General features: G+C 39.0%; 1 protein-coding gene across 1 annotated transcript in view; it reads left to right on the top strand.

The window, feature by feature from the left end:
* The window catches only part of kmt2e (lysine (K)-specific methyltransferase 2E), a 120,762-nt gene that overhangs the window by 46,538 nt on the left and 58,656 nt on the right, over window positions 1-15,568 (top strand). The window contains 2 exon segments of the mRNA XM_069908245.1: window positions 3,569-3,649; window positions 3,748-3,806. Of these exon segments, the coding sequence (XP_069764346.1) occupies window positions 3,569-3,649; window positions 3,748-3,806 (140 nt within the window).

Raw genomic sequence — 15,568 nt, 5'->3', positions numbered from 1 at the left:
CCTTTCAGCTGTGATTTTAAACTTGGCAGTTTTATATTATAAAAAAGGATATTTTTGGATTCCTCCAAAGGGAAATTTATCCTTTCTAGCCATGCAGACTGAGAATATGTCATACACAGTATGTGGTCTGAGCAAACCTCATCATCAGTCGTAGCATCTTTCTTTTGTATGGAATACTTTAAAAAGATCCTGTTCACCTTTCATTTTCTCCTGCTGAAATATCTACACTGTGGAAAATAGTGATTTGGATGCTTTGAGAATCAAAACTATGTAAATATTCCTACAAGAATAATGATAATTACTTGGTTAAAATGTTGACAAATAGAAAATTACTGAGAAAGTTAAGTGTTCCATTCAATAGTAGATGAGGACAAATCTGATCATGATTCTGATTTAGACGTAGTTACCTTGTTTGTGCATATGATATGGTTTTAATCAATAATAACTGAGTCAGTTAGTGAAATTATCACTGAGGGTAGTAATAGAACCAAGGATGGTTTAAGTAAAGATGTTTCTAGTATGTATTTGGTTACCTCTGCAGGATTTGTGAGATTCAAATTATTATCAGATAAAAAGGATTATCACTCTTTATTTGGGGGGGGGGGGGGAAAGGGGGGGTTGGACTAATTTGAGTTGGGTTATTAATGTGTAATAATTATTGGGGAGGGTATAGTTTATTTAGATTACTGCCACTGTATTGTAATTTTATTATTTTATTCTTAATTTATTTTAATGTAATCCTATATGTTATTCATGTTATAAAATCTTAAAGTTTAAAAAAAAAGATAAAAAGGATTAGATTAGTGGGAAGAATTGTTGACTATTTCCATTAGGGAATGAATATCCTGACATCTCTGAATAATGATAACTCAGAAGGAGACCCATTGAGTTCATGCTTCCTCTCTGTAGAGCAGCCTGGTCTCTCCTATCCTCTAATTTCTCTCATGTCCATGCAATTAAAAAAAAACATTCATTGCACACATCTTAGACTCCACATGCTAGCCATTGCCACTTGCTGCATTTTTCTTTTTTTTTAAAAAAAGGCTTTTCCTTACAATCCCTTGCATCTCGCACAAAATCTTAAATCAGTGTCCTCATTTTCATGCACAATCAACTTGTGGGAATGCATTTTCTTTGTCTGCCCTATTCAGGCATCTTATGATCAAACTCCTTCAACTTCCTTTACTCCCAAGGAGCACTGCTCCAAATCTCGACTGTAACCTTGAAACTGACATCTCTCATCCCTGTAACCATTCTGGTAAATCTTAGAGTGGTACATTTACTAATGGGATGCTGATCATATATGCTGATATATTAATTTTTTTTTAAAAACTGATGACATATGTGTGTTATATCTTGAGCTTGCCCATAAACCCATAGATGAACCAAGCTCCAAGCAATAGGTTTGAAAGTACGGCATTACAGTGGGGCTTGTGCAGAAAAAAATATTGCTAGGAGACCAGAATGTAGCATTCTTGGGAGTGGGTGAGATCACCAGGCATTGTATTTGAATCATGTTTACTTCACTGGCTCCTTAAAAATTATGAAAGGTTTTGATAGAATGGACACAATGAATATTTTTTCACAAAGAACAAAACTAGCCGTCAGTATAAATTGGTAATTAAGAATCAAATAGGAAATTCTGAAGAAACTCTGGATACAGCAAGGAGAGAATAACCCCTTTCATACTGGCACTTGAACCCTGTAACCACCAATTTACCAGTTCACCTGTCGAATTGGTAAGGTGGTTTGGGGGGGTGGGGGAGGGAATTGACCCTTGAATTAAGCGCCTTGAATTAACTGTTTTGAATTGCATACCGGGTCGCCCAGTGTGAACAGGACACCCAGTATGCTGGGTCCAATTAGTGACGCTGTAGCGGCCCGCTACTTGGGAGGCGACCCAATACACAAAATGGTGGACAAACAGCGATCTCACAAACCCTGCCCAGGTTCATGGCCTTTCTTCCCAGCTGACAGCCCGCGCAACAGGAATACAACCAATCAGTGGCCAGTATGCTGTTGACATCACTTCTGCCCACAATAGCGGTAAAACTGGCCCCAGCAGCGGGAAACTGGGCCTACGTAAGCAAGGGCTGGGGGAGCAGTAAAGCATTCTTAACTACAGACCCTGTCCCGGGGGATAGATTACGTGGCCCTGGCCAAGGCACACCAAGCAGACCCTGAGTTTCCTGCGTACAGGACGGCAGTTTCAGGGCTCAGGCTAGAGGACATCACCATCAACCTTGGTACCCAGAAACTCCACTGGCAAACCCCGCCTCATCATCCTGGCATGGAGATGGCAGGTTTTTAATGCCTGATACACCTGCCCATCAGGATCACTATCAAAATGGTAGCCAGCAGGTTCATCTGGCACAGCCTCCAAAAGCAGGTCAGTCAGCAGGCCAAGACTTACACACTCTGCCAGACATTGAAGGTACCCCCCCCCCCCCCGCCCCCCCCAAAAGAAACCTTTGAGTCAGCACAACAAAAGTTCAGTCACATTCACATTGACATTGTCGGACTGCTATCACTTTCCTGGGGGCAAGATACCTTGATCGATTGCTTTACAAGATGGCCAGAAGTGGTCCCACTGGCAGAAATAATGACTGAGGTCTGCACTTGAGCCTTGATTAATACCTAGGTGGCAAGGTTCGGGGTTCCAGAATACACGACCAGATAGGGGTGCACAATTCACCTCAGGGCTCTGTACAGCACTAGCTAACCTTCTGGGAACCCAACTCCACCATACAACAGCACATCACCCCCAGGCCAACAGGATGGTGGAGCGGTTCCACAGACACCTGAAGGCTGGTCTGATGGCTCAGCTCAAGGGATCTCATTGGACAGACGAACTACCGTGGGTTCTCCTGGGGATCCACACGGCACCAAAAGAGGACTTCAATGCCTCAGTGACAGAAATGGTATATGGAGCTCCCTTAGTCATCTCAGGGGAGTTCTTGGTCACTGCCAAGGACCCAGAAGAACTACCAGCAGTGATGTTGGAATGACTAAGGGAACGACTAGGCACTCGAGCCATGACACAGCCACACGGCCAACCTAAAACATTCATCCCCAAAAATCTAAAAGCATGCACATTTCCCTCATAACATCTGTTCTATTTACTAGTTTTTTTGTTAAAGATTTGTTGTTTTGCATCTTTTTATGATACATCTTTACATTATTACCAGTTTTAGATGGTTTTTTGAAGATTTGTGTGTTTATGTTTCAAAATATTTTGAAATATATAACAAAGGGATATTTCAGGATCTGATTGGCTTCTATTTTAAGCTGTAAGTTAACATGGTAAATTAATTTAAATTCCTTCAGTTTTTCTCAATGTTATCAGATTGCACTGTTATTTTGGATAATATAACATGATACAATTTTTTTTTCTCAACTTCTTTACCAAAAGGCTAAAATTAATAACTAGCTGTTTTACATCACAGCAAGTCTTATGAAAGATGAAGGTGGTAATAGCTTGAAATAACATTCCAGTTTAATGAATTGTGAACACTATTTCTAGTTTTTTTCAATTTGATGTGATCTTTTAATTTTTATTTTTACGTAGTGTGTGGCAGCATATAGATTGCATGGGTATTGACAGGCAGCATATTCCAGAAACCTACTTGTGTGACCGTTGTCAGCCTCGGTATGTATGCTTAATAATATAGAAGATTTTTACAATAATGCTTTTAAGATTTTATTGACATTTTTCATAAAACTGTAATGCTTTAATTATTCTTCCAGGAGTTTGGATAGAGACAGAGCAATGTTACTACAAACAAGGAAAAGGGAAAATATGTCAGGTAGGTGTAAATATATAAAATGGTGAGATTTTGTTAAAGAATAAATAAAGATTTTTATTAATGCCACCTTGTGAACCTGCTGCAGAAGAAAAACAGAGCCAATCTCCAAGCAAACTAAGAATTGCTGGAGGAGATCACCAGGTCAGACAGCATCCATATATAAAAATGGTCAGTCAACGCTTCTGATCGGGAGCCCTCATCAAGACTAAAGGTGAAATTACATGTGGCCTGGAAGGGAAGGCCTCATCCTGGGAGCAGAGGCAGAGAAATTCTGAGAAGGGCATGGCAAGGGACAGGATGGAAAATGGAACAATCCAATGAGAGTTCATGGGCTTGTAGTAGGTAACACTGGATAGTTTGTCTCTTAAGATGGCGACAAGAGGGTTAAAGAAGAGGGAGAGAGGTGTCACAAACAGACCAGGTAAATTTAAGGGCAGGATAATTTAGTAACATTTTCAAGCTCCGTGAGGACACAGGAGATGGCATCAATGCAATAGTAGAGGAGAAAGAAATGGGGTGTGATACCCATGTATGATTGGAACAGAATTGTTCCATATTTCTGACCAAAAGGCATTAGTAGGTGGGGACCATACATGTACCCACAGCTACACTCTAGGTCTGGAGGAAATGAAACGATTGGAACATTGCTCAACCTAAAATTGAAATACTACACATGGAGCAGATTTTGTATTGTTGGAGTTCTGTTAGCTCCTTGAAACTGGGGACATCTGTCGCTATCTGAATAGCAAGATATAACTGTCACAGGCCATTTAAAACAGAAGCTATGACGCCTTTGACAGGATCACCACTAAGGTTCAAGAATTTGGAGTTTAGTGGTATTTAAAAATAAACCATTAATATTGGTCATAAATGATGATTGAGGAAATAAAAAATAGAAGATGCTGGAAATATTTGCAGGTCAGGGAGCATCTGTAGACAGAGAAATAGTTTAGGGTTATAAACCTTGTCTAAACTGTTGGCGTCCTGCATCTACAGTTTTTGTTTTCCCCACTGATTATTGAGGAAAATGTTTTGTGCTTTCTTATTACAAATTAGGAATATTTTAAAGGGGGCCTTTTGATTTATACAAAACTTAAAATTCAAGGCTACAGTTGTGCAAAATGTTTTTTTTTTTGTTTCACACTGTATAATTTGGACTTTCAGAATTCCAAATTGATGTGAAATAATTTAGAAATGTAAGTAGGCTCATCTCTAAAAGTTTAGAGCTTTGAATAGGGTTTACAAATGGAGTTAGAATTTAGTTGAATAAAGTGGACATGTAAATGATTCTGACGATCCATAAATCTAATTTGGCTGATTATGAAAGAAGTGGCAAGCTAAAATAATGTGAAGATTCTTCACATTGAACATTCATCATAAGGGCTTGAAGCATGAAAAATTAATAATTGGCCAAGCCACACACCACAAATGTAGCCAGAGCTGTAAAATACTTGATTTGTTTTAAAACTGGATGTTGCTGAGAAATTTAAAGACACTCAGAAACTTGAAATTCAATTTTTTTTTATTGTTTTAAACTAATAACCTACTTGAATTTTTTTTCTTAAGTCATCAGACTCTTTTCTAAGGGTTTTTAAAGCCTTACATTTCCATTAAAATCAAGGGAGATATATTGCTTGCATTTCCTAAAATACGTATGTTCTGGGTGGGAAATTACTGTTACATTCATGAGAATGTTGTTTTGAAAATCTAGGTCAGTTTAAATGAACGAACTCCACTCTCAAAGACAACTTTGTGCATTCTGCCCTTGTACTCTTAGGAATTTACCACATTATTGAGCCAGATCATGCTGGAAAAATACCAAAGTGTTCAGTATTTACTCAAGTTATCAATTCTAGAATCAGTAAACAAGTTCCGGACATAGAGGTATTTGAGTTATGAAACCTCAGAATTTCCAGTCAGTTAATGTCACTGGGTCAATTGTATACCCTTAGCCTCTTTGTTATTTTTGGATTTAATATACTTGCAGCATTTGGACACAAATTGCCATTTAACTTGTTGCAGATGATAATGGATGAATTTTAAACAAAATACAAAACCATTGTTCCTAGTTGAATCTCAACATGTACACCAATAGAAATTATAACCACTTTAGCAGTTTACACAAAAATGCTGGACAAACTCAGCAAGTCATGCAACTTTCTTGGTGTAGTGAAGATAGATACATAACCTCTATTTTGTGCTAGAGCCATTCATCAAGGTATGAGCAAAAAGCAACCTGAATAAAATTGTAGAGGGAGGAGCACAGTCAAGAGGTCATAAATGGATATAGGTAGGAGGGCACAAGAGGAAAAAGCTGAAAAATGATAGTGAATAGAGAGGGAAGGGAAATGATAGTGAATAGAGAGGGAAAAGAGACAGGGGTGGGAAAGAGGGAGACAGGGGAGTACCATAATGGAAACTGGAGAAGTTGATGTAAAAAATGCCATCCCATTGGATAAGAAATATTAGGTGTTGCTCTTCCAATTTATGGGTGGCCTCAGTTTGGTACTGCAAGAGGCCATGGGCAGACATGTCGATATGCAAGTCGGGTACGCAATTGAAGTGGTTGGCCACTGGCAGATCCCTGCCATTGCTGAAGACAGAGCAAAAGTGCTCAACAAAACAGTCTCCCAAATGGTGTCCAGTCTCTCCCATATAGAATAGGCCACAGTGAGAACACTGGATGCAGTAGATGACTCCTACAGATTCAGAAGTGAAGTGTTGCATCACTTGGAAGGATTATTTGCGGCTCCAAATTGTGGTAGCTTGGAGGTGTGTGTATAAGGGTAGCACTTCTTACAGTCACTGTTTGGTACCAAGGGGACAATTAGTGGGAAGGGATGAATGGATGAACACAACACAGGAAGCGGTCCCTGCGGAATGCTGAGAGAGGAAGACATGTCTGGTGGTAAGATCATGTTGTTGGTGATGGAAATTGTGGAGGATGGAGATAATATGTTGGATGCAGAGGCTGGTGGGGTGGTAAATGAGGAGAAGGGGAATCCTGTCCTTATTGCATATAGGGGCAGAGGGGGCGAGGGCAAATGTGGGGGAAATGCAGAGGATACGGGTAAGGGCTGAGATGATGGTGGTAGAGGGGGGAAACATTTTTTGAAGGAGGACATCTTGGATCATCTGGAATAAAAGACCTCATCCTGGGAGCAAATGCTATAAAAACAGGACTTGAGAGAAAGAAGTAAAATCTTTATGGGAACAGGGTGTGAAGAGGTGTAGTCGAGGTAATTATGAGTGTTGGTGGGTTTGAAGAAAATATGTAAAAAGTTTGTCTCCCGAGATGGAGATGGAGAGATTGAGAAAGAGAAGAGCTTCGCCATAGATGGACCAAGTTAATTTGTGGTTGGAGTGAAAGGTAGCAGCAAAGTGGATAAAATTTATAGATACATTCTGGGTGCATGAGCAACACCAATATAATCATCAATGTACAGAGGAACAATTGAGGATCCTTGACAATGTAGGCTTATAGCATGGATTGCTCTACATAGTCAACAAAAAGGCAGGCATCACTGGGACCAATGCCGGTATCCAGAGTTGCCCCTTTGACTTGGAGAAAGTGGAATGAGTTAAAGGAGACATCATTGAGGGTGAGAATAAGTTCTGCAAGGTGGAGGAGGTGGACTTGAAATATTGTGCAGAACATTGACCAGACCCCTAGGTCCAGTCCTTCATTCCCTCAACAACTTCCAATTCCCTGAACTTGACCAATTCATTTTCATTGTAGACTTCAATGTTCTGCACAATATTTCAAATGTGGCCTAACCATGACTTCTTAAGTTTCTCCAGCATTTTCATGTAAAGTTTACTGGTAATCGCAGCATCTACAAATTTTTTGTTTAACTGCTTAGCAGTTCAGCCTTATTTCTACAGCAAGGAAATTGCCAAATTTACAGTGTTTTTATATCTTCTGTCAGTTTTCCCTTCTTTAATCCATTCTGTTTTCTCCTCCATGTTTCTCTTTCTGTATCAGACAACTGTTATCATCTGGCCTCTTGAATTAATCTCTGGTGATTTTTTTTCAATCCTTATTTTTTTTTTCTATTGGGGTTATCAACTGAAGCTATTCTGCACAAATGTTTTAGATTCTCCTGTATTCACATTAGTTCTATAAGTTCATATTTTCATCAGAATACATGAATGTTGCAGAAGAAAGAAACTTCATGATGATACTTGGTAGTTTACAGACCATTTCTGTAGAGAAATAGATTAAAGGTTCAGGTCAATGATGCTGCCTGAACTGGAACAATTACAAAATAAAAGCATGTATAAATTTGTAAGGAGGAGTAGGAATGGAGAGGGCAAATTGAATATTTGATGGTTGTGCAGGTGACTACCATTGGTACCACCTAGCTATCTATGAATGATCTGTCTGGAGGATTGTTAAAAGATGAATGAGGGCAGCTGTGGGGGAAAAAAAATAACAGGACACAGGAGTTCTTGAAATCCTGAAATAATAGAGAAAGCTGAATACTCTCAGCAGGTCAGATTGTGTCGGTAGCAGCATCTGTGCAGCATTTTCCAGGTATACCACCCTCTATACTCAAATCCTAGTTTGTCTAACTTCTCTTTGAAAGCTAATCATTCCATGCAACCATCTGGAGAGAAAAATTTAATTCATGTTCCAGGTAAATGATCTTGCATCAGATTGGACATTTCTTACACATAAGTGGGAAAGGCTGGATAGGCAAAATTATTGAACTGTCTTGACTCCTCAGAGCTGCAACACACCTAGAAATAAGATGAGCTGCTGTTCTTCGAGCAGATGTTGGGCTTAGCTGGAATATCAGAGAAAGCAAGGCAAAGAAGTCTGAGTGGAATTAGGATGGAGCAAAACAAGAAAGCACCTAATTTATGTGCTTTTGCAGAGTATTATGAGCTGTACCTGATAATGGAAGAAGTTCAAATAAACTGCTGGTTCACCTGGAAGAATCATTCAGATCCAAATTCGATTCAGGGCAGATGGCACTTTTTTTTTGCTTTGGAAAGTACTAGGAAAGGGTGTAGAGAGGATGGAAGAGAGAGTGAACCAAAGTTTAAGGAAAGTTTCCTGAGTGGTGCAAATATTTTAATCATTGTGTTTTATTTTGTATTTTTGTTAGCATCATTACCCATTGAGGAAACTGCATGTCTAATGTAGTAATTACTTACAATTCCAATTTCATAGTATTTACATGAGACTCATTTGTTGGTCTGCTGCATCTTTCTATTTGTAAAGTTTCTCTCCTTTTGTTCCTTCAAGCCTTTATTTTTAGTCTCTCACTAAACTGGTCTCTCAACATTCTTTTTCAACATCTATGTTGACCTTCCTTCAAGACTGTTTCAAAATCACTACCTTTAACCACACCCTCAAAAGTTGACAATTATGCTCATTTTTCCAAACTACTGTCTCATCTCCACTTTCCTCTTCCTTCTAAGTCTTTGAAATGGTCATGTTCTCCCAAACCCTTACTAACCTTTGCAGTTTTGGAGTTGTCCAAAAGGTAGCTATTTGAAGGTGGGGGTGGGGGGAGAAGAGAGAGGAACAAAATTAATTCTCTGTGACTTCTACTCTCCTCTGATTATGGATGTAGTATATTTGTGCACCTTGTCCTCCATGGTCGTTATGCAGTCCCTTTGGATGTCACTATCTTGCAATGCATATTCTCCATTGTTCAACTCAATTGGACTGGTTGGTTTAATTTTGCTTACATATGTTCAGCAAGTTCATGTATAACAATTGCCTTTCTTCCTTGATCTGCCACATTACTTCTTTAGCCTTCAGTAAGGCTATGCTGGAAAATACTTTCAATAACTGAATATAGTTAATAATTATATGCATACACTGATCTGAAAAAAAATTGACAACTTCCCTGAGTAAATCCTGTCCACTGAGCCTGTACCAGAACTAGTTGGGGATTCAGCATCCAGATTTTGCAGTGCGATTTAACATCTGGAACTTGGCTTGTATCTCTCCATTCCATGCCTGTTGAACTGTCTGAATGCTTTCTAAACATTGCTGTCATATCTGTTTCCACCACATCTGTGGCAGCATTTTCCAGGTATACCACCCTCTATATTCAAATCCTAGTTTGTCTAACTTCTCTTTGAAAGCTAATCATTCCATGCAACCACCTGGAGAATCTCTTGCAACCTTTACAAAGCTTTCACATCCTTCCTATAATTTGGTGACCAGACCTGCACAATTTTCCAAATGTGGCCTAACCATGGAGTTTACAAGACATTTGGTCCTCATTGACCAGACAGCCAGCACAAAAAATGAGGTGATAGGATACTGTGGTAGGATACTAGAAAGAAGAAGGTAGGAGCGGTGAAGGTTGAAAGGGAAGTAGACTAGATGGAGGAGGCATTGTTTAAGATAAAACTGAAAACAGGAACAGCTAGAAGAGAAATGGAAACTGTAGAGCTAAATCATCTCTTGGTCCCTCAGTAACCTATAGTTTCCTGGCTTGTCCTTGCAGCCTTTCTTATATAAAGTGCCAACATTAGCCACACCTCAGTCTTTGAGCTTCTCACTTGTTCCTAACAGTGAATCAAATATATCTGCTCGGGCTTCTGCAATTTCCCTAGTTATTCCCATGATGTTCAGGGATACACTTGATAAGGCCCCAGGGATATATCTACTGTTGCATGTTTTAAAACCACCAGCACCTCCTTGAAATGTGGACTCTGTTCGAGACATTACTGTTTACTCCTCAACATCCATGCCTTACTCCACAGTAAATACAGATGCAAAATGTTTGTTTAAGACCTCACTCATCTCTTGAGGTTCAGCATAAATGACCTCATTGATCCTATTTTCCCCCAATTATTCTTTTGTCTTTAATATTTTTGCTATAGTAAAGGTGAGCCACTAGCTCCTTGAAACCAGTTGCTCCAGGCAGATGGGGCTTGCTAACCATGGATGGTAACTCATCCAGGAGAGGGAAACCTCTGATTTCAAACCTCCGCTGCCTTGTAGCTATACCCTCTCACAGGAAAGGCTTTGGGAGTAAACCCCGAGGGAAAAATCAGGAGTCAAAGTTCCAAAGGTGGCTGAATTATGTACTCAGACCCAGTTCAGCAACTTCTGTTATGCTGCTTGGCACCAAGTTGGATCGACCTTCGTCATTCCTTTGGACCTGTCATTGGCATGGCGAGGGGCTCATACTGCATGGGCCAATTCTCTCAATTGATATCGCCATATTAACTTTGCCCTGGCTTGCAGCCCTGGAGAAGCCACTCTGCAGTGATTACCTAAGGCACAGAGCCGACGGAGACCAAAGAAGAAGAATATTTGTAGAATCGTTTGGGATGCTCCTTCCACTTGTCTGCCAGATCCATCTCATGTCCCATCTTTTCCCTCCTGATTTTCCTCTTAAGTGAACTTCTCAACCTTTTTTGCTCAAGGCCCTACTTTAATTTTTCAAAAAAACATACGCCCCATCATCAGAAAAAAGTTATATATTCAAAAGAAGTTTTAATTAAATCATTTACTGCAAGTGTATTTTAATGCATTTAAGGTCAGGAATACACTGGAACACATATTTCCTGTTCAACAACTATTACAATATGTCAACCATCTCAGACACACATTCAACTGTTGTCATCACTTCAGTGGGAACCTTTCCCCTGGCGCTGGCTGAAGATTATTTTGATTCGTGGGACTAATTTTGTTAGTTTTAACCTTTAATCTCCACGTTTTGTGATTTCTAGTCGGTTTTTCTTAGCTTGTAGCAAATCACTAACATTGAAGCTACATTCTACTAAATAAGACAATGGAAAATATGTCATTAGTTCCCTTGCTAAAGTAGTCAAATTTGGGTATTTCTTTCTGATCTCGTTAGACAGCCACATTATGGTTTCTTTCACTTTGAACAGAGTTTTCACAGATTCATCATGTTGCAACTCAGATAACTCCTCTTGGTATTGCACTAGAACTTCAGATAAGTCCACCGGTAATGACTGAGTTAACCAAGAGGGAAAATCCATTGCCTTTAAATCACAAAATCTATCATTGAAGAACGTAACTAACATTTTCAAATGGTCAACAATGACATTTGTAGCAGCATTAATTACCTCACATTTATTCCACAAATTGAATTGACTGAAATTTCTTGCGGAAATATTACTTTGGCATAATTCTAGAAGTGCCATGAATCCAAATATCTTTGTTTTTGCATCAACGAGCATCATATTTGCTACTTGGAGTTGCTTGTTCAATGTACTTAGTTTCTCAAAAATGTCTGTCAAGTAACTCACATAAGCTTTGCAGTCTGTTGTTAGCAAGAGCTTCATTTCAGGTTTGCCCTTCAAAAACTCGCTGAGGGGATCAAACAGTTCCATAAACCTTTTGAAGCAGTTTCCCTTTGACAAAAACCTTACTTCAGTGAGAAGCAATAATCTCATATATTCTGCATTTTTATCGACAAACTGCTTAAACAGATGTTCACATTTGGCGTTAGCTTTGATGGCATTGATACACAATCACAGAATGCAGTATCTCATGTAGAATAGGGGAAACTTTCTTGGCAACTAAGTTTTCCTTGTGGATAACACAATTCACAACCAACATGTTTGGATTTTAATTCTTCATTAATTTTAAACATCCTTTTTTTTTACCCATTATAACAGGTGCACAATCTGTAGCACTGGATACAATGTTTCCTTTTAGTATTTCATTTTCATTCATATAATTTTTGAGCTTGCTGTAGATATCAACTGCAATAGTGGTTGTTTCTAATGATTCACAAAACAACATCTCTTCTTGAAACTCTTCCTGATCAGTATATCTCACGTATACCAGTAACATCCTCACTGTCCCATACAGTATATTCATCCAGTTGTATTGAGAACTTTCGTGATTTCAACTTCTCAATAAGCTGTTTTTCAACATCTTAACGCACAACATCTATTCTGTTGCCGTCACTGCTTGGACATCTTTGTCATCCTTTTGCAGAACTGTTTTTGAAACACTGATATTGTGGATTTAATTAGTTCCTCCCCAATTGTACGATTCTTCCCATGTTTTGCTATCAGCAGAGAAATTTCATAACTAGCTTCAAGGTACGATTCAGGACTGGAGTTTGCGCAGCAAATAATGAAGTGATTTTTTTAATCAATTTTCAAACTTCTCTCAATTATTTAAAATATTCCAATTTTGAATTCACATAGTTAGGATGTCAAATGAGCTTCAAGACAGCTTGCTTTCATTGATTAATTTGTCAAAGTCTGTTGGCATACTAGGCAAAAAGGTGCACATTCATCTTGCACAGCAGGTATAAACCCAAGCTTCAAGAATTGCACTGAATATTGACGAACCTTTTGCCTCCTTGGTCTGCTCATTTTGAATATACAATAGCATGAGCTACCTGAAACAGATTAATCAATATTTTATTATGTCTTAGAAATGAAAATTGTAATAAAAGTAATGACCAAATCAAAGGAAGAATACTGACCCTAAAAAAAAAGGAAAAAAAATACTCGCTCAACTTCTGACAATTTTTCTTGCAGAGAATACATCAAAACTGTGCTAGCCTCATGCTTTACTTTCTGGGGTCCCTATTTGTTTTTCTGATTCCTCGGTCGGGAACCCCCCCAACCGTCTCTTCCCCCCCCCCCCATCAATACACTAGTGCACAAAGATACATACAGATACAGGTCTCACTCACTACTGAACTGAAAAAGTATAGGGGCATTGACAGAGATAATTTGGAATCCTTGTCACCAATGAGATAATTTGGAATGGATGATAATAAAATCAGTCAGAAAAAATATAATGTTAACCAAGGATAACCACAGTTAAAATAAGAGAAACATTGGAGAAACAACAGAGAAACATCGGAAGAGCAAAAACATGTGATGAAAATAAAAAGAACAAAGCGATTTTACTTGGAAGTTTATTTTTTCAAACTAACTTTTTAATTACTTCGCAAAATATTTCACTAAAATATTTTTAAGCCCCATGCCCCGCCATGTGAATCTATGTTGTACCACCTCTATACTGTTCAAGGGATTCACCTGATCCATATGCCTGTTTTTTTCCTTGTCCAGAGCCTCAATATCTCTGGTCATCTACAGTTTGCTTTCACCTCTCTTAATAGCCCATGATAGATCTCATCCACCTTAATGTTCTTCAAGATCCAATGTCTTCACCTCCTTGATACCGTGATATTGATTAACGCTTCATTGACCTGAAACCTCCTGCTTTGTCCCTGTTGTGCTTCTTAAACAGAGGATTAACATTGGCTTTTCTCCAGTACTCTGGGACCTTGCATACTGATTGACACTTTGGTAATGTAATAGGACATGGCTAGCAAGACATAAGCAAACCTAAGTAGAATAAGGGGAAGCCATTCAGCTTCTTTCACAAACTTCATCTTTTGAGATCCTATCTTTTACCCTAGTGCCATGTTTCTGAATGTGCCTTGATATATTGAACAAGTGAGCCTTCATTGTGTAGGGAAGAGTAGACAAAAGATGAGTAAAATGTGATTGAGAGTGGGTGGCATTTGTTGGATGGGATTTGTCATACATTTTGTGGACTTCATGTACCTGGGCAGTTTTCTTTGTTCAGAGGATGTCAGTCCTGTGGCAGTACTGGGAATAGCTTGACTTAAGGTGCAGACTGGTTGAGGAGCACAAATTACTCAACAGCAACACTGGAATGTGGCCAAAGCTTTCCCACATCCATTGCACTCAACAATTTCTGGGTGTCAGATCAGATGACTTAGATTGGCTGATGAATCTTCAGAAGGAAACTGAGCAGGATTAACTACTTGCCACTTCTTGTTGTCTTTTACACATTAACTTCCATTATCTTTAAGAATGTAATGTTAAAGGACATAGAGAGATAAAGAGGCTTTCAACCCATCATATATGGACCCATACAATCATCCATTAATCAAATTTCAGATTGATTGTCCAAGCACATACATGACATCATATACAACCCAGAGATTCCTTTTTCCTGCGGGTGCAGCAGAATGACCATATACCCCACATTAATTGCTCACTTTTTGTTTCTTCATATTCCCCTGGATGATGTTTTCTTCCTCTTAATTGTATAATTAATCTTAACCGTTCTTAGCTGGATGTGGCAGAACAGTAGATCTTTATTTGTGATGTGTTATATTTTGGAATACCAAACAGTTTGTAACATGCCATTTCCTCAATTTTGTCTGCATGTACTCCTGCATTGCATCATTGAGTTAGTATTTCCAGTATTTCATTTTTAGGTACAGAAATTGTATGCTTTTGTAATTGTGGAATGAGGTAAACAAGAAATCTGCAGATGCTGGGTCTAGTACACAAAAATGCTGGAGAAATCTAGCATGTCATGCAGCTTCCAGAGGGATGTAGAGAGATGAGGGAAAGAAAGAGCCCTTGTGGGGACCAAACTAGAAGGCCTGAATAAGGACCTGGAAGTTCTCTGACACAAGATGGAGGCAGAGACAAGTGTCCAGGAAGGCACATGACATGAGAAGTATATCATGGCCTCATGCACTGCCAAGTGAAGCCACTTATAAATTGAAGGAACTACACTTTCAACCAAACGACATCAATGTTGACCTCCAATTTCAAGTTTCTCTTTCCCTCATCCCTCTGTGTCTCTCTCCCTTCCTCCAGTTCCCTGGCCTCTCCTCTGCCTTCTACCTTAATCACTTCCAAACTACTTTCTCTTCCCTTTCCCACTTGTATCCTGCTAGTCTGCTCTTCATATCCCTTCCCCTCTCCTCCACCAAAATTCTTATTTGAACATTTATTTCATT

This window comes from Narcine bancroftii, chromosome 13 (assembly GCF_036971445.1).
Source record: "Narcine bancroftii isolate sNarBan1 chromosome 13, sNarBan1.hap1, whole genome shotgun sequence".
Lineage (NCBI taxonomy): Eukaryota > Metazoa > Chordata > Chondrichthyes > Torpediniformes > Narcinidae > Narcine > Narcine bancroftii.
This window is presented reverse-complemented; position numbering and strand designations above follow the sequence as displayed.